Raw genomic sequence first — 20,498 nt, 5'->3', positions numbered from 1 at the left:
AATTTCTCTAGTTTGTGAGAAAATAATGTACCTCCAATAGAGTACATTGGTTTTGTCGTTCACTCTCATTTGAAACTCAGCTCTGGGAGGCTGGGAGCACTGGGAATCATGTTTATCTGTGTGACATTGTCTCAGGTTTTTTTAAATCTCAGCACTGACATTTTGGATTGGGTAATTTTTGAAGGGGGGTGGGCTGTTTAGTGCATCATAATATTTTTAGCAGCAGCCCTGGCCTCTGCCCACTTAGATGCCTATAGCAGCCCCACCTTCTGGATTCTCTTGGTGATGAAATGTTCTCCATCCGAGATCCACCACGTTAGATGATGGGGTCCGGAGCTCAGGATCCAGTGGTCCACAGATACTGACTATCCTACCAAAATGGTTAATTAGTTGGATGTGCGCATTGAGAGAGATGGTAGAATTCAAAGGTCACTCCCAAGTTTTTCTCTTGGGCTAGTAATTGTATCATTGCACCACTTAAAATACAAAGAAGCATGTTCCGATTTATCAACATTCCCCTTAAACTTTGTCCTTAACGTTGAACAAGTACTGCACATGTGACTCGAACACTACAGATTTTTGTTTCTGTATTAATGAAACACAATGCATTAACATTTGCAGCATCTTTTTCCCTCTTTATCAATCTCATAGCAGTTTCCACCATTATTGGTCTTACTGCAATATTGGTTTATATTGAACTTAAAATCCACTGCAGTCTTGTGGTTATTTTGCAAAAAATCTGCTAATTCCTGTTTTCCTCTACCCTGTAACTTTGTAGTTGTGATTTCAAAGTGAAAGTTTTTGCGTTTTTAAAAAAGATTTTATTTATTTATCTTTAGAGGAGAAGGGAAGGAGAGATGGAGAGAAATATCAATGTATGGTTGCCTCTCGTGAGTCCCCTGCTGGGAACTGGCCTGCAACCCAGGCATGTGCCCTGACTGGGAATTGAACCGCAATCATGTAGTTCATAGGCCCACACTAAATCCACTGAGCTACACCAGCCAGGGCTGCATTTTTCTTTTTAAAGTTCATTTTCTTCATATCAGGCTCTGTTTTTAATATATCATTAATTTTTTTTTCAGTTTCACATTAGCTCTCTCTGTCCAAATCGATGTTCCATTGGTTCATTGGTTGATAAAAATTTTGAGTAGGAAATGGCAAAGGACAAAATAGACATTATTGGATATTCATGGAGTTAGCTCAGAAAAAAAATCTCATAACCAAATCTTGGAACAATTACTTTAATAGCCCAAATCTTCTTTTTTCCTGCATTCATTTTAAAAGATTACATGGAACTGTAAATGAGCACTATCACTGAAATTTTCTTCTATGAATGGAAGACAAAATATAACTTCAGAGGAACACAAAAATAATAGCTTTCCATACTTGCTTGTACAGGGAGGGGCATTCAGGCGTTTTTACTCACTCTTTATTAAGCTTAGCTCAGTTTGTGCCATTGGCCTGCATTGGATGCTTACGGGATAGGAAGGAAGATGGTGTGGAATGTGCTTTCCAGTGAGCCCTTGATAACTTCATTTACTATGTTTTACAAGAAAAGTGGAGGACTGAGAACACTGGGAAATATCCAAGATTGCAAGTGAGTTTTATTTGCAATGAATAATTTAGCATATTATAGAAAAAGTAATGGTCATGTGATCAAGACACGTCATAAGAACTTACAGAACTGTAAAATACTGAAAGAAGGCCTTGAATGAAAGAACAATAAAGAAACACATTTAGGAAAAAATGATCAAAGCTACATTTATAAGGTAATGGGTGTAGTTCTCTCTCATAGTTAGGATTTCTTAGAATTCATGTTTATGTTTTGAGACAGGTCCTCCTTCTCTCTTGAGCTATTAAATATTAACTAGTCTCTTAGCCTCTACTCTTACCATTAATCAACACTATTTACAAATATCACCACCATACTCTTTATAAAACACACTTTAATTGTGACTCACCCTTATGCCCTCTTACCTATAAAATGAATTCTAAATTTGGTAGGGTTGCATATTAGACACTGATTTTATTCCTAATTTAGCTTTCTCCTCTCCTGCATAAAAACTGTGCTCCTAGCACACTGACCTACATTATATTTTTGAATATTCTATGCTCTTTCAAACTTCTGTGACTTTGCCGATGCCATTGGTCCTGCACAGAATATCCTCCCCCAATCTTGTTTGGTGAATCCAATGGCATTCTTTGAGGCCCAAGTCAAATGTGACATTCTCAATTTTACTACTTCTGGCTTTCCCTTTTCCAAATGACCATGACCCTGAACTGTGTTTAAAACTTAGTATGTGATTAATAAATGTTTATGAAATGAATAATTAGTAATTTATCTAATTCACTCCAAAAATTTGAAATGGGGGACTTAGTTTTATAGATTCTTGTATAGAAAAAAACCTTATGTTATACAATAATTTATCTGAAAAGCTATGAGTATGTAAGTTAAAATGTATTAAAATAGAACAAATTGAGAAATGCTATTTGAAAGTCAAAAATGTTATTGCTATATGCATTCTATTTCATTAACACATTTTTTATATCTTGTGCATATAGCATTCTATTTCATTAACACATTTTTTATATCTTGTGTATATAGCCTTAAGTTTGCTTAGTATAGGGAAAACCAGTAACTGATTGGTTATACATAACTTTAATCTTTCTTTGTTTATTGAGTTGGGAATATCAGCCAAGCACATTTTCTATAGTGTATGATTACTATTGTTGTTCTTTTTAAAAAACAATTGTAATTAAAATATTTGTTTACTGTGACTATCCAGCCTATGGAGTTATTCATTAGGAGTATGGTTTCAGTAGCATAAGATCAAAAGAGAGAAAAATATTTTATGATAAAAGATAGAAAAACAATGACATTCTTGCAGCATTGCATAAAAAAGAAGATGAATGGAATATTTTAATATTTTATTTGAAAATATGTAAGTCTGATAGGTGATGAGAGAAAGCTACTTGAATTAATCACGATTAACTGAATACTATTTGTAAGGCACCCTGATGCACATTCTTCACCTTTATGCCTTCCCGTGGATCTAAGATATTAGCTGAGGAACTGGGAAGTGTAACGTATGGGTGTGTAGTTCCTTTGTCAGTGACTGAGAGGAGGAAGAACATAATGGAAACAGGCAGTATCAATGATCTCTTAAGCAGAGTGAGGCTTTTATCTCTCTAAAGTGTGACAGAGAGTACGATTTTGCTGTGGTCTTGAACCTTAGACCGTGTAATGTATCCTGATGCCCAAAGGGGAAGACCAGTTTGAAGAAGTTAACTAGGATCCCATTTATAATTTCGCATAAATTATTTTCAGTAATAAATGTGGCTTCCTTTATTATCTGGTGGCCAGTGTCAATGAATGGAAATGCGTTGACATTTGAACACTCTAGAAATGCCTACTTGTGTGCTTTAATCAGGGATTTTCTATCAGTACTGATTTTTCTTTACACATAAGCAAAGCAAAAGCAGCTCATTTACATCATCATATAAGTGGTCATTAAAACATGTGAAAAATCTTGACACTTTCTGCTTAAATACCATGGAGTTGGTGCAACCAGCAATTTAAATAGAGCCATAGAGCCTATTGAAAAGGTTGTGACTCTTTCCAGCTCTGGAAACTAACATCTGGAGCTTTAATTCCGATACGTGCATACATAAGGAAGAAAGTAACAGAATGAAAGAAAATATAGTTAGTAATTCAAGCTATTATTTTTAACCAGGTTTTTTTTTTTTGAAATTCTAATGTATAAGAGATTGAGACCTACAGTCTACCTGTGGTTTATAGTTAGACCATAGACTGATTAGGATTATGGATTTTTTCATATTCTTCAGCATAGTGTCGATACTGGTCAGTGAGGAGAGGTTGATTTGTTTCATCCATGTTGCTCCTGGCACGGATCAGACAAGTAGCACCCACAAAAATGACAGCGACCAGTAGTAAAGCGGCAATTACTGCTATGGTAATTATCTCAGAAATACTAAAATCCCGACCTATTTTAAAAATAAAATGAGAGCAAGAAGTAAATCTTACAATAGTTGCCATCAATAGGTGGATATCCTAAATTTAGTCACTTTACGGAAATACTCATACTTAATTTTTATTGGTCTCATTGCCTATCAGAGCCCTTGTCATCCTGAAGGCACTTCCTAATTTCTCATAGTGAGTAGACTCTGTTGGGATAGTTAGTATCATTTTCCCTCTAAATGTGAGAAAATGATGCCTCAGAGGCTAAGTCACTTGGCCAAAGTCATTTGGTTCACAGGCAGTAGAGTGGGTTTGGAGTCCAGGTCTTTCAGGATCCAAATCCTGTGCTCCTCCATTATACCCTACTGCCTTTCCTGAGAAAGAAGTTAAAAATAAATGAGAAAGTTTTGAATTTCAAAAAAGCACAAAAAGCAGCTCAGAGTATCTCATGCTCTTTTTTTTTATTTCTCTTTTTTAATTAGAGGCACAGTATACTGTAGAAAATTTAGGGGCCTAAGCTCCAAACCCATTTTGTGTTACTAAAAATGTGAACTTTGACAATTACTGTTTCGAAGCCTTGTCTTCTTTATTTGTAAATTCAGGATTATAATACTTATCACAGAGGGATGTAAGGATCAAATGAGATAGTGTATTATATAATCAGCTCAATACCAGGCCAGAGTGGGTTCACGACAAATGTTAAATTTACTTTCTTTATCCCCAAATAAAAATCCAAATGAAAGTTTCTAAATCCAAGTGGAAAATGTAAGCTTCAGGAATACTGTGATTATTTTACTCTAAAGGTAACCAATTTGCTTTTGAAAATTTCTCACAGTAGAAATACATTTTGAGTACTCACGTGGCCACTGAATTTCATAGGTGTATCCCAGGTTGTCGGGAGCAGTGACAAACATTTCTGTATTGGTAACTGGAGGCCAGAAAGGTACCATGTTGTATTGTCTATTATGTCCAATAGGGGCATTTCTCATTGGAAAGGTGGATATATCTAAAATATGCCAAAAACACCTTCTTAATATCAATATATTATTATGTTCTGAAGTTGTCTTAAAATATTCAAAGATAACATTAAAAGCATTCTTTTATATTTTACACTGAATAAAGACATAGGCAAAAACAGATTTCAAATGCTTTGAGCACAGCACTAACATATCCAATAGAAAAAGAACGTTCAAAAGCAGGAATGTTTTAGTATTTTATTATCTTTGATGATCAGTAATTGTTTTACTTTTAAAATATAGGAACTAATTTGAATAACATTCATTGAACTTATTTTTCAAAACTAAAGAAAAGATTGACCAATAGTTTGCTGTAGCATCATCTATAATTTGAGTTTGAGAGATAGTTTCTAGTGGAGGTTTCTCCTTGACTGAGAATATATGTCTCTACTATTTTTCATTTTTTTCTGTTTACTTTTAAATGAATATTAACTCATTCCTTATGTTTTATTCTGTTAGCAAAAACCCCCACAAACTTTTTAGTCAAGGTCCTGGAATCCTCCTATTTACTTCCTGCCACCTCTCTTGATTCTACAGTCTTTTATCTCCTGTCCATGGTTTTGCTATCCACAGTTTCAGTTACCCGCCATCAACTGCAGTCTGAAAATATTAAATGAAATAGTCCAGAAATAAAAAAAATTATAAGTTTTAAATTTTGCTCAGTTCTGAGTAGCGTGATGGAATCTTTGATCCTCCTGCTCCGTCCTGCCCGGAAGTGGATCATCCCTTCGTCCAGCATATCCACTTGGTACAGGCTCCCTGCTCCTTTGTCTCCCAGTAGACCCCTCCGCTAGCAGATCGCCATCATGGTAATGCACTGCTGGGGTTCGCATAGCACTTATTTTCTTAGTAACTGCCCCAAAACCATTCATGCAACTTTTATTAAAGTATATTGTTATCATTGTTCTATGTTATTACCGGTTATTATTGTGAATCTATTACTGTGTGTAATGAATAAATTAAACTTTACATTAGGTAAGTACCTATAGGAAAAAATATAGCATACGGTTATAGGGTTTGGTACTATCCCCAGTTTCAGGCATCCCCTGGAGGTCTTGGAGCATGTCCCCATGAATGAGGGGGAATGATTTCATTTCAATACAAGTCACAGGTATTTATATCATTAGTGAGTTTTTGTCATCAGGTATGAAAGTACTGAAATGTCCTTTGTGGCAAAAAAATGTTCTTTTTTGTCATTGTTCTATATGTTGATACAATTAAATAGAAAATGCATTGTTAAAAACTAGGTTTGGAAGTGGCCTCGGGCACTGCGTTTAGGGGACATACATTGAGAAGGGCTGGAATGTGTGAGAAAGCTCCGGAAGTACCAGATTTTGTTTGTAAGAAGTGTGTTCCCTGGACAGTTGGTGTGCTCCTGTGAAGCACAGACGAGTATTTTAGAATCTAGTTTGAAGGATAAATGATAATAGGAATGGCAGGTATTGTTCATGTATTTGTCACTTCAAACTTACCATGTGTTAAGGCTAATTAAGTGTTTATTTATTACCACCTGTCGAGCTCCTGGTCTAGGCATGGGGCTGTAGCATTGAACAAAACCGACAAAGTGCCTGTCCTCAAGGAACTCACAATTTGCTGTATTACCATTAATTATTTCTTAAAAGTAGATATTAAAGTTAATAACTTAGTTTTTCAAACTTCCTATTTCATCTTTACTGAATCTTGAATGGATCAGCCTCAACCCTATTCAGCTTCAATTGTGTGATAAAGTTATATACATTAAAATGAATGGGGAAATAATAGTAAAAATAACAAATAATGGCCATTGAATTATAACACAGCTTCTCTGTGCAAGACCCTTCAGTGGCTCCCCATCTCTCTTAGTGTTAAATGCATGTGTTACCCCTCTCACCTTATCATCTCCCTCCATTCGCTCCCCATTCTTCACTCTGCTTCAGCCTCCATGGGCTCCTGTGTTCCTCTGTCTTGGGAGGGTTTGCCATGCATTTATACAATACTCCCTATGCTCTTTTCTTATTTACCACCTAATATACTATTTATTTATTTACATATGTTTATTGTCATTTGTACCTATAGAAAGGAAAGTTCCAGGCCAAAGGTTTTTGTGTGTGAGTTTTATGCTATTGTATTTTCAACACCTAGAATACTGGCTAGGAAAGAGTAGGTGTGTATGTCTATGGGGCACACACTCAGAGGAAAATAAGACACTGGCTGAGTTGGATAAAAAAAAACCAGATAGTTAATCTCGAATACTGTGTTTAGATGCATGATGCAGTAAAGGCACAGAAGCCAAAATTAAGAACACTTTTTTTTTTTAAGATATTAAATGTGTGGCATTTTAACCAGAGAAGTGACATTCTTTGTTTGAAAAGTAACGCAGACACACACACACACACACACACACAGTGCAGTGTGAGCCTCTCAGCTGAGAAGTGAAGAGGAAGTAGCCTTGTGACTAATATTTTAAAGAATACATTAAAATGAACTTAACAGGTTTTCTGTGGTAGGGTATGAGCACCAACATTAACTTTTCAAGTTGAGCAAAATTTTAATTTGTGAGAGTTCATAAGGAAAGTCAAAACCGTGGTTTATGATTATAATATACTTTTTTTGTCTTTTGGGATATCAAGGAAGAGCTGTGTAAGGTTTTCCCATTCATATTAAAAGTCAATAATTTTAAAAAGGCAACAAGGAGGTTCATTAGGAGATATGAGGAAGATAAATTTGGGAAACAGTGAAAATGAGGAGGGATTTACCTGCTTAGTTCTATCGAATGCTAATAAATATCATCTTCAATAACAATTCTGAGAGATTTCTTGTCTGCATTTCAAAGTGGCTCGGAATATTTGGAAATGGCTAGACATTATAGCTATTTTATCCTTATTTTGAAGTGTAGCCTAAGTGTGTCAAGTGCTTAGCCTAAAGTGATGACTCTGCCATCTGAACAATCTTTCTTTTGCTGAGCCTGCAAAAAGCACGCGAAGGTGTCTCACCGGCATTGTATCTCCTCAGCCATTCATCAAAGACTGCATCAGTGAAAGTATGCAGGAGGACAAAAATAGGATCATTCGGAGACAAATGGGTTTGCCCCCCTGTTCCATTCAGGAATAGATGAGCCAAATTGTGAAGGCTTCGAACAGCAGGGTCATACCTTCCTGTGGGGTCACTGTAACCTAGATAGAAAAATAAATGAAAATAGTAAAAACCATTACAACTATATTTCACAAGTGAATGGCAGTGAATATACTGGGGAAAAATTTTTCCTAAGCTTGTCAGGACAGTTGTTACCTTAGTATCATAGCACTGTTTCTCTATACCTGTGGTGGGCGACATTTGTTTGCTGTATTAAGCCAGTGGTATGTTTTAAGCCAGGGGCATGGCATTCTACATGCAGCCTCCAGGTTAAAAATAATGACCTGCAAAGGATATCAGTCAAACTATATAGAATACTCTATTTCAACAAGGCAATCATCATTCTACCTGAGAGTAGAAATCTCCAGCTTCACCTAAAAACGGCTGACGTGATGGGAGACCACTCTGATTGTCCTGGATCTCACATCGCCAGATGTTACTTCAGTTTCCTATTCTTCCCTTTGAAAGGCTGTCAGCATGTTTATTTCTGGAAAGTTATTTTTATGGAGATGTTTTAATTTCTCAGAGCTTTCTTAATACCTCAGTGCTACTTTTAAACACCTGGAAAACCTGCTGTCAAGACATTTATAGAATTTTTGATAAACATATTCCCACATTATACATACTATATATATGTATTTTGCATGTATCACATATCCCCATATTATATACAGGGTCCAGCAGAAGTAATGCCTGCCTTAGTGTGGTTGGTAGGGTAATAATATGGATGTAATAACATAGTTTTCATTTGAACGTTTCACCTAAAATATTATATGGTCTGCCCAAGTGTGATATTGTTACATTGCAGAGTTACACACTCATGATTTTGTAGTAAAAGATTTTCTAATAAAAAAGAGGCATTATTTGTGCTGAACCCTGTATAACATGCATATATTACATGGCTCACAGTCCCAGATGTATCCCACATTATATGCATCATGAGTATATATACATTAGAGAGGGGATGAGAGTAGACCACAAACAGAAGGAAGGGTCTGCAATGTGGGATGGAGGTGCTTGTGTATCTGTTCAGCTTGAAGGGCCAGAGTGGGGACATCAGAGAAAGGTTATTAAAATTAGAATTCAAAATACATTGTCTTGTGTAATTATACTCATTTATTCATTTTCATACATGTGTTCCATTGTTATTAAAAAAGTTTAAAGATTGCTTGTAATGTTCATGGCCTGTGGGTAGGCACTGGTCTTTTTATACATCTGTTGAGAAATCAGTATATTTGGTCTCTCGGTTAGGCATCAGTGAAACAAAATCTGCACATTCTAATAGCAACCAGTACTTACAACCTCAGTTTATATATACAAATTTAGTCAAAATATAGTGAATATTTATTGAATTTATCTCCATATAAGTTATTTATATATAGTTATTAAAATTAACATTAAGAGAAGAGAATGGCATATACTTTTGATACTAAAAGGGAAGAGAATTGAAAATAATTATCAGATTTATACATCAAATATCTCAGATTATGGGGACAGAGAGATCAATTCTTTTGCATCAACTTTTTTGCATGAGAATAGGGAATGTCTAACATGTGCAATGCTATATTTAAGGTAAATTTTGATAATAAGTTATAATAAAATTAAAAGCTCTTTTGTTTTTTAAAAACTTTAAATATATATCAAGCATGATTTAGAGGTTTCAGCATTTAATGTATAAAGACACTAAATTTAGAAACTTTGGCTTTGAATCTGTGCTGCGTTCCTACCCAGCTGAATATCTTGGGTAATTAATTGCACTTATTGGGACCTCAGGTTCCTCAGCTTTAAAGAACTTTGAATTAAATTAAAAAAAACACAAAGTGAATATCACTAGATGCTATAGTGAATTTTTATGGACCTTAAAGTTACAGGATGATAGAGTCCTAAATAAATATATGCCCAAACCAGATTTTATTGAATATCAGTGAACTATTTAGATTTTTATTGATTTTAAAAAATCTAATAAGCTCTTAAAGTATTAAATATTATTTGCTTATATTAGAATTTGATTGTTCACATACAGTGGTCACCTATCTACCAGAAATTTGAGCTTAAATACTTTTTAATTATTTAAGAGGTTGGAGAATACCATATTTTGCCATTTATAATGTGCTCCTATGTATAATGTGCAACCACATTTTTGGCCCAAACTTTCAGGAAAAAATCCCTCATTTTAATTTTTAAATTCAATTATTTATTTATTTATATTTGGAAACAAAACCAATGCTCATATTTCAGCCTATTATTTTGCATACAAACATTGTTATTGCAGGCCCTGGCTGGTATAGCTCAGTGGATTGAGTGCAGGCCTGCGAACCAGAGTATCACAGATCGATTCCCAGTCAGGGCACATGCTTGGGTTGCAGGCCAGTTCCCAGCAGGGGACACATGAGAGACAACCATACATTGATATTTCTCTTCCTATCTCCTTCCCTTTCCCTCTAAAGATAAATAAATAAAATCTTTAAAAAATATTATTATTGCTTTCTAGGATTATACTTTTAACACATAAGCATAAAGTATTTAAAAATGTATATAGATATGGAATTAGTACTACCCACATATAATGCACATCCTTATTTTTCCTTCAAAAGTCTGGGGGGAATAGTACACATTATACATGGCAAAATATAGTAATTTCCAAGAGCTTCTGTTATGATTGAGAGGGTTTTGTGGCCTGGCACTTTTCTTGAATTGAATGAGGAAATTCTTGTCTGAGCAGACAGCTGTGTCTCCATTATAATCAGGCAGCTCCATACAGAGAAACTCACTGGATCAATATGGCATTTAATGATTTTTCAAAGGGATCTGAGTTTGAGGACTTCAGTGTTCTGTGATAACTACAACAGTTCAAACCACCGATTGTATTTACTTGCCTTCCACAGTGTTTCGGAAACTGTTTGTAGAATTGGAATAAAAAGGAGGTGTGTCAAATACAGCGACTTCCAAGCACTGAAGAACATCCTGTGGTTTGGGAAGACGCTGCACCATTGGTCTGGCCACATTTCCAGCTGGATTTCTCCTGACTGGCCTGCCTTCGGTGCCTGGGAAGATGGTGGGGTACACAGACAGTTACGGCGTGTTTAGAGATTTTATCATCGCTCCTGACCATGTTATATATGGCATAGACACTGAATGATAGGAGGTTCTTGGTAAAAGAGAACACTTTTTTAAAATGCTTTCTAGTGATAGTAAAGTAAGAACATTTAAGTTATCATGTCAACTTCCCTGATAAGAGTAGATACGTGATACATAAAATCATCTGAAGGAAGCAGTGATCACAATAAGAGTCAGAGGTCCAGGTCTTTGTTAAATTAACACAGACTTTTTTTTCACAAGCATGTATTACAATGAGCATTCCATGGGAAATTGCATTTTGCCGAAATAATCTCATAAACCTAAATTACACACTAAAATCTATATTTCATACATATATGGAGTTTTGTACTTGAATGCTGTTTCAGGCCTTCAGAAAAAATAAAAAAAAAATCTTCAATTTCAGTGGATACATTGTTCCCCAGGTATGGGGAAATAATTAAGTTTTTGAAGGACAGTAAGACTAACAGGTAAACAGTGATGCTAGATAATATGGTGGAGGGAGAGAGGTACCTTTCCCGGTTGTGCAGATCCAGAGAGTGCCTTGAAGGCCTGAGGAGAATTTCCATATGTGAAATAGGTAATATCTTAGGCAGACGTAGGAACAAGAGGTGATAAGCTCTCTTCTATCTATCATATAAGCCCCATCGGAGCAAGAACCCTATCTGTTCTTGCTACCACCCTATCAGACACAGTGTGTTCACTAAAAGGTTAGTTTCCTTTTTCCTTTCACTGGCCTAATAAATATTAAGTTAGGTATTTATATCTTGAACTAAGGCAAGGGGTAATCATACATTTGGTGCAGTGCCTGGCATATAATCGTTGCTAAGTAGTTGTTTGGCGCATGTTGTCAGGTGAGATAGGTCTGTTGGCTGTGGGCCTGTTTGGGGGCTGTCTTGTCTGGGCTGTGCGGCATTGTGAGAGAGTATTGCATGATAGATGGGAAGCTAGAGGAACCATAATGTGAAGAAACCAAAAGGCAAGATGGGAAAGTATATTTAATTCAGGAAGTGGGAAGAAGCGTTAGGCGGGTGGGAGGAGAGGAGTTTGGTTAGGAGCATTTTGCATTAGTCTGTCTCACTGGTCTCCAGAGAGGAGTGTTCATGCCTTAGAGGGGAGATAACATTTGCACATCTCATCTTCATTTTGCCTCATTCATAAATGTCCTAATCGTATGCTTTGATACTAACATGATGATTAGTACCTGAAGAGTTAGCGTAACTAACTTTATATAATATAAAAGTAAAACTTATGCCTATGTTGAGACTGGAAAGTACATGTACATTTTTTAGGTCCACGTTATCACGAACATTTTCAGATTGTACTAGCTAAACCATCAGTTCAAGCTGATATTTTGGAGATTACTTGTCAGGGAGCTGTCAAGGCATCCCAACAAAATAGTGTTGACTACATAGGCTTCAAAAGTACTGTTTTCTCCTAATTTTCACTCATGGAGTTTCATAGCGCAGAATTTCGATAGAAATGAAACTAGTTAAACTAATTTAATTTTAACCTAGTAATTTTAAAATTTGTATATGAACAACTTCTGCCATTGTACCTATTTTTTATTTTTAAATTTAAAACAATTTTTAATTACAGTTGACAATCAGCATTATACAAGTTTCAGGTGCACAGCATAGTGCTTAGATTTTTACATGACTCACACTGCAGGGGTGTCCAACCTGGGCCTGTGAGCCACACGCTGCCCAGGACGGCTATGAGTGTGGCCCAACACAAAATCGTAAGTCTACTTAGAATATTATGATTTGTTTTTGTGATTACATATCGTGATGTATTTAATGTGTGGCCCAAGACAACTCTTATTCTTCCAGTGTGGCCCAGAGACACCAAAAGTTTAGACACCCCTGATTTACAGGGTGATCTTCCAATTACGTCTTGCACCCATCTGACAACATACATAGTTATTACAATATTATTGGCTGTATTTCTTATGCCATACTTTATATCCCCTTTGCATTGCAACTAGTAACATCCTATGGATTAGAGTCCTGTAGGATTTCTATGCAGGAATAAATGAAAAGCTCTGAGTTCTGAAGGAAAAAGTAGATTTGAGAAGTATTGTGAGGAAAGAACAATGTGTTTCATCTGATGAATCAAAGAATAGGTTTTAGCGGCTGAAAGAGTATTAGGGACCAGTAATTCACTCCTTTAGTTTACATATCAGGTTTGGCGTATTAATGGAATATTGGAGGGATACTGTGCAACAAGATTATGAAAATAGAGGCATGGACAGTCTCAGGACAGTTTGACTTGAAGATGTACATGGATGGGTGTCCTGTAAAAGATGATTAGTGAAACTATAGGCTTGGAAATTCACTGAGGAAAAAAGGCAGAAGGAGGCAAGAATTGCTATGAGAGTTAAATAAGATGTACGCAAGCATTTCACACCATATCAGACACAATGTGTTCACCAAAATATCAGTTTCCTTTTTTTCTTTCACTGGCCTAATAAAGTTTGGTATTTATATCTTGAACTAAAGCAAGGGGTAATCATAAATTTCATTGTATCTAAAATACATTCAAATTTTCAGGAAACTGTGTGTCAGAGTTATGTGTTATAGTAAGTGACAAGAAAAATTGCGATAAAATGTCTTCCTATGCTGTTTACTCATTTCAATTGTGCTGTATGTCGCTATTCAGTCACCAGGGTGATTGGAGAATGGCCGGAAAACTTCCAGGACAAAGTGCGATAGACGTGTCAGAGCGAGATGAATGTTTCGGTATCTACGGAGATCTTGACCCTCCGTTACGTTTCCCTACCACAAGGCAGAACCACTTACTGGTTATGCCAAAAAAATAGACACATTTATTCTAGTTGTTAAGCTTCTGTGGAAGAAAAATTCATACGTGTACCATTTCTCTTATTCCTAAACACAGCTAAATAATCTTCTAATGGGAACAATCACCTACTTTCTTTGTTCCATCTAGAATGTTTTCTCTTTAGGTTTAGAAAATAACTTAATAATTGATGCCTTAAAAGTACATGCAGAGTAAATTTATGAATATATAATGGAATACATTCCCATAATTCTAGTTTTTATGTGGAAGAACAGAAGTTTAAAATAGCCAGACGTGCCTGCAGAGGAACAGTAAGACGGGACAGGGAGGCCGTAACCACTAAGCACAGGGAAAGGTGATCACGTGGGCGGAGGAGGCGGAGGACAGGACGCTCAGGGCCGGATCCCCACAGGACAGAAGCAGCCTGTGGCAGATGTGGTGCGCAGAGCCCTGGAAAAAGGCCTCCAGATGCTAGGACAACTGTCAAACGTTCTCTTTTTCACCTTTTGATCTTTAACCCTATGACTAGATTAACACCATAATAACATATTATAATAGTATACTTATATTATTTATAAATGAGTTTTTACACACAGGGCACTTCTAAGTTTTTCTGCATGTTTCCTATCTCCTAGGGAAACTTTTTTTTTGTGAAATGCTAGTGCAAGACACATGATCACTAAGCAGTGCTGAGTGTACTAAGATGATTAATTTATACAACCAGACCTTTCCAAAGTAAGGAAGTAAGCAATTTGCTTACCAAATTGCTCAAGAAGAGCAATGTAAAGTTGTACAGACACCTATCTTTCCCCCACTGGTGCATCTTCTAGATTGCCTTGAATATCTTACTTCCGTAAATATCTGTACTTTGGTTCTCTGTAATAAAAGTAGATTTTAGTCTGAAGTCCTTAGTAGAATGAAGAGCCTTCAGATGGCACATTTACCTCTCTATCTAATAGGGAATTATGAATCCTAGATGTCATTTGGAACTTACTGTTGCAAAGGGTTCCTAGGGTGTCATAGTCTTCCAAGGATTCACAGATGACTCGCCACTGAGAGAAGACTGAGTTCGGGCTTATCAGAGTGGAATCAAAGTTGCTTCTGGATCCCATCAAGTCATCAGTGCAGATGTCACAGACGTTTTTTCCAGTTGCAAAATTCCAGTAAGGAAGGGAGAAGGAAGGATTCTGCAACATTTCCTAGATCACAGAAACTCTGTTACCATTCTCTGCTTTAGTTTAAAACAGTCCCTCTGCTTGGCTTACTCCCTGGCAGTCTAGTTCTGTTGGTTCGGAACCAGTCCGTGTGTCCGTGGATTCTGAGGCTCTGGAGGGCTTAACTCCTTTATTAACAAAGCTCCTAATTTATTGTACTATGTGGAGTGACTTCAGGCACTAGAAGGATTAAACTCAACTCATTATACAGACGTGTATGATGTCTGCAAATGCCTTTTTTTAGGGGGCAGGGGAAAGTCTGCCTTTTCTATTTTAGACAGGTAATTATATTTCTATTGATTATATACCAGAACTTATCAATAACAACCTCTACTCCTAGACATTCCCCCCTCCTTCCACTTCCCTGTCTCTGATTCAGGCACTGCTAACTCTGGGTCTGGGGCCAGGACCAGCCTTGAAATACGTTATATGGAGCAGTACTTTTGGTTTTGTTTCCGTTTGTTAGTTTGACTTGAATGTGTGTAGGCATTTAGATTCTGGTTGGGCCACAGGCTCTTTCAAACTCACCTTATTTGCCTGGGCACTAAAGATGTTTTACTTAGGGACCCTGCTTCAGAATCTAAACTAGGAAGACTCAGGTTTCTGCCTGAAACTCAGACCTACAGGAAGTGCAGAAGAGAAGCAGGGTACCTCCTGTGCACACTGCTGTTGAGAACAGAAACCCAGTCTCTATTTAGAGCTGATCTCAACAATTTAAAAAATGCTGGGCTCAAGATCACATAGGGATTTTTCACTGGATTCCTTAAACACACACATTTATTGTGCTTGCTGTTTCTCGTTCCTCTTGGTCTTCAGGAAGTTGTATTTGAAGTGTTGGATTTAAGTGCAGGTATCGCCATTGTACCTCGCCTGCATTTGGTGCATTACTCCTGTCCCCCTGTAAGCCCCGTCTGGGAAACACTTCCTTGTCTCTGGTGTTTTAGAGGGCCAAAAGTTCTCCAAGGCGTCTCCAGTTATTGATCGCCAGGGATTTAGAGTCCTCACTTAGAAGCTATTGTTCTGGTTCACAAATATTAGTGACAGCTTCCAAGGGATTATTAAGAGTCAGTTTGTGGTTCGGCAACTGACATTTGGGAGCTGGGGCATATTCATGTGGCATTTCAACAGTGTATTACAGATAGACTGTAATTTGCTGGATCCCCTGTGCTGCTGGGTTTTAAAAATGGAAGTAGTGAGAGGCTGAAGTTTACACAGGCGAAACCGAGACTTCTAGCTACTTTCCATCTGCCCTATCACTTTGGTGTGCTCATGGGAAAACAACCTGAAGGTACGAAGATCTGGAGTCAATCACAAATGACAGATTTATCTGCTAATAATCTACTAAATGTCTCCCTTGTAATCAGAGCTATAAAATAAGAAGTGCAGAGAAACAGATGAATTCATTTAATCACTGTCAAACTGTGTATGGCTAGATTACTTTCATACAAATATTTTATTCTGTACTTTACTGCATTCTCTCTCTTCCAACCATTTATTTTCTTTGAATCATGCTGGGCACGAGCGTACTACAAATTGATAAATGAACACCTTTTTGCCTTCAGATTACTTTTAGGTTCAGTTTTAGACTTTAACTTGGGGGGAGGGATTCATTGCTATTATTTTATGTAGAAAACTTCTTTAATTTGTGGGTTTCCTAGATATAATAATTTAATGAAATCTCATCATTTGAAATTGCAATACTTTCTTAAGAATCAACTATTAGTAAAAGAAACAATAATGAAGTATCTTTGTTAACAGATAATTTAATGTGTTTAGAATAAACACATATCCTGCTTAAAAATAAGCAGAAAATAGCTGTGTTTTAGTTAAAGTTTACTTTATAGCAATACTTCTTAAGTAAAAATGATATGTAATTGATGGGCTATTTTCAAAATAGTCCTTCTGTAAGCCTCGAAGTGGTTAGGGGGCATGAAGAAAAAAATGGTGTTCAATGAAAATATTATAATGTAAATGGAAAGGAACATTTCATATCACTTAAACCCTATACCACATTAGGACTGTCCACTGGTATAATGAGTAATATATTTGGGACTTGGAAGACCGACAAGTTCATATACACTTGTTTCATCCAAACCAGTAAGGGGCATTGATTTACATTTTAGAAAAAAGCCGTATCAAATGAGCTTCTTTTGCTGCGAACTCTGTGACTCACTGTTGTAACTGCAGAGCAGTAGAACATAACCAGTGCTTTCATTTACACTACAAATGTCTCATTTGGTTTCCTCGTTATTGAGATGACTTCCTTTTCACTTCAGAAAGATCAACATTAAGAAATATACAATTAGTCCAGGGAGAAACTTAGAACATCTAAGGCAGATTAATACCCTGAAGTTGCTTTGTCATCATGTGCTTTGTTCATTTGGTACACCATGAATCAAACACCTCACGAACAAGGCACCATGTGTGTACAGGACCGAGGACTGCAAGGCTCTGCTCTGTACATACCTGCATGTCTCTCTCCAGCTGCAGTAGGTGGTACCTGTGCCACGTGAGGAAAGCCGGTCCTTCATGGGAGAAATCCACTCCACCAAAGCTTTCCTGTCCTACCCCAAGGAAAGTCTTTTTGACTGAATAGTAGTGTATCCAAACGAAATAGTTATAAATGGAAGTGTTCTCGAATTGTGGTGTGTTGCCATCTGGCCCGAATATTTCTTCTGATCTCCTGGTGGCAATGACAAACCGGGGGTGAATTGTACGCTTTGCCATATCCAGGGCCTGGACAAAGTATTTCTTTTCTTCTGTACTTAAATCCAGAATGTTTCTCCTGACTTTAAGGATACAAAATTCAAACATGAAAACCTCTTTTTTTGTAGGGATGAGTAGATAATGAACATAATAATCTTGTAACATGCCATGTTTCATTTACCTCTAATGATAATTTGCATATAGGCTTAAATAATTTTGTACTTTAAAAAATACCCCTTACTACCCCCGGCTCCCTACCTCCCTCTGCCCCTCTCTCCTTCCCTCTCCAACTTAATCTAGGAATCTGGTAGTTTTCTGTCATTTTACTTGTGGACTTTGTGATTGTGTTCTATTTATTTCTGCTCACTATTGGCATTTTTCTTCAAAATTTCTACCTTTTAAATATAGTAAATCCTACAAAAACAAGGTACGTGGTGTAGCAGAGTGGTGAAGACCAGAGGCTCATTCCATGACTGCATTCACTTCACTAAGCCTCAGGTTTTCATTTGTAAAATGTGTGTGAAAATATAATCTTTTTGCAGAGTTGTAACGATTAAAGGGTATACATAGTAAAGACAAAGTAAACATTCTATTAAACCTTAGTCTGGCACATAGAAAACAGTCGAGTTTTGCTGGCTGTTACAATTTAATGTTTTGTTATTTGTTGCAATTTAGGCTGCAGGCTGGACTCATGGACTAAAATGGCTAAACTTGATCACCACAGTGGAGAATTCCCTGGTGGGTTGGCAAGGGTGTTAGAGTTAGACAAATCTCTGCATGGATGCCAACACCTCTGCAAGGTGTTCCAAGTACCAGATCTGTGGAGTCGTCCTTTCTGAACCACACCTGTGGTAATAGAACTGCCCTGAGGAATTACAGACAGTATAGTTGTAAACATCTAGGACAGTTCCTGGCATACAGTGGTTGTTCAACAAATGTTTTAGAAGGAAGTAATAGTCAATAATCTGAGCGTCAAGCTCATTCCTTTAAATGAAGTAGATTTCTTAATCTCGGTAAGCCTGTCTCCTCAACTGTGAAGAGAGGATTGAGCTATGTGATTTCCAGGTGTTCTTCCAGCTCAGATGATTTGCGTCTCATGCAGGTCCATCTATCCATTCACATCCCCACTTACCTGTGAGCACCCTCTGGTCACAGGCGGTTCCTCTCCATCCAGGACGGCAGGTCCCACAGTTGTGTCCCGAGAAGTTGCCGTTACACTGACACGTCCAATTGAAGAACTGTGTTGGCCAGCTCTCCCGATCGTCTCGGCCATCGTGCTGGTACTGGGGGCCGTGGGGCTGGGAGTCTGCGGTCACTGCCTCACACCTGCCCCTTCCCAATGAGGAGCCACAGCGGTCGGTCCCAGGCCCAGACACGGGGGACAGGTCTGGGCAACATACACCACTTCTCAAAGCCTCAGTGGTGGCACACTCTCTTGGAAACTGAGCCCAAGCCTGGTGAATATAAAGCAGGGGCAGGAAGACGCATAGTAAGGAGAGGAGTTTATGAACTTCCATTCTGCTTGAAGCAAGGCTCTGGTTCTGCAGCCCTTTGTGCAGAGGCGGAGGGACATAGAGAGAAATCAAGCTGAAAGAAAGCAAAATGGGATTATGCAAATTGTGCATGTGTGTGTGCTCTTATAAATGCATGAGCCCTCTCCAACCCACCTTCAAAATACTTCTCAAGTTTGTAAGGTGACAATTCAAATAATAAAAATAGAAACCTACCCTTAAACATTTGATATTTATAATACCTATGTAATTAAACCCCCCCATCCTAGTCATTTAGTTGTACTTGCTTTTAATTTCTATTTTTAAAAATACTTATCCTGGCTATCATTTATCAAAAGCATTCATTAGCAGGTCACCATCATTAATTACCTTTAACCATGGGGCTGAAAGAATTGGGAGCAGATTTCCAGCAAGTTAATTTTCATTATTTGAAATCCCCATCCTAATAGAGTTTTGGCTGGAATCCACCCACCTCCCGCAGAGCTTCTCTCCAGTACCTTAAACTCCTGAGGGGATTCTCTGCTGAACCTTTCTTAGAGCAGAGTGTTTTATATTTGCTAGTCCCCTGATGTCAGAGCTGTTAATTGCATGTCGGTTTCTGCCTGATAACTAATCACAAATCTGCTCACCCAAACTGGGAGGGGCTGGAGCTGTTCGCCACCCTCTGCTAATTCTCTTTCACTTCAGTGAGTTTTTCTGCTCTTTAAGTACTTGGTTAGCACATGATTTCTTTCCTACTGATTTCCTTGTGATGCTTAAAGTTTTAGGAAAATGCCAGAGGCACTAATTTGGAATACAACAAATCAGATAATCTAGGGGGCTTTTGTTTCCATTGTAGAGATTTTATTTTATTTTTGATACACACACATACTCATATATATAAATGTGTGTATATATACACATTATTTGTAGGAATATATATACACACATACATATATGTGTATATATGTGTGTGTATGTGTATATATATATATATATATATATATATATATATATATATCTTTAGAGGGTGAAATGAGAATCCTTACCTCTCTTAGTGATACATGGGCTAGGTGCTTGTACCTCA

The 20,498-nt window shown here is 37.2% G+C and overlaps 1 protein-coding gene across 4 annotated transcripts in view; it reads right to left on the bottom strand.

Moving 5' to 3' along the window:
- The window catches only part of TYRP1 (tyrosinase related protein 1), a 30,248-nt gene extending 10,155 nt beyond the window's left edge, over positions 1-20,093 (bottom strand). Inside the window, exons 1-8 of one of the 4 annotated variants that reach the window (XM_037131264.2) lie at positions 20,062-20,093; positions 19,054-19,508; positions 17,682-18,004; positions 14,996-15,200; positions 10,983-11,150; positions 7,968-8,147; positions 4,839-4,985; positions 2,453-4,005 (exon numbers count right to left, since the gene is read on the bottom strand). In XM_037131264.2, coding sequence (XP_036987159.2) covers positions 3,800-4,005; positions 4,839-4,985; positions 7,968-8,147; positions 10,983-11,150; positions 14,996-15,200; positions 17,682-18,004; positions 19,054-19,438 — 1,614 coding nt within the window. In that variant the 5' untranslated portion in view covers positions 19,439-19,508; positions 20,062-20,093 and the 3' untranslated portion in view covers positions 2,453-3,799. Of the gene's footprint in view, positions 1-2,452; positions 4,006-4,838; positions 4,986-7,967; positions 8,148-10,982; positions 11,151-14,995; positions 15,201-17,681; positions 18,005-19,053; positions 19,509-19,904; positions 20,018-20,061 lie in introns of those variants that run through there. The other 3 variants (XM_037131263.2, XM_037131265.2, XM_053656131.1) reach the window with 3 other exon arrangements.
- Between the last annotated feature and the right edge of the window lie 405 nt (positions 20,094-20,498).

This window comes from Artibeus jamaicensis, unplaced genomic scaffold (genome assembly GCF_021234435.1).
Source record: "Artibeus jamaicensis isolate MK-2021 breed Jamaican fruit bat unplaced genomic scaffold, CSHL_Jam_final scaffold_1964, whole genome shotgun sequence".
NCBI classification, from domain to species: domain Eukaryota; kingdom Metazoa; phylum Chordata; class Mammalia; order Chiroptera; family Phyllostomidae; genus Artibeus; species Artibeus jamaicensis.
This window is presented reverse-complemented; position numbering and strand designations above follow the sequence as displayed.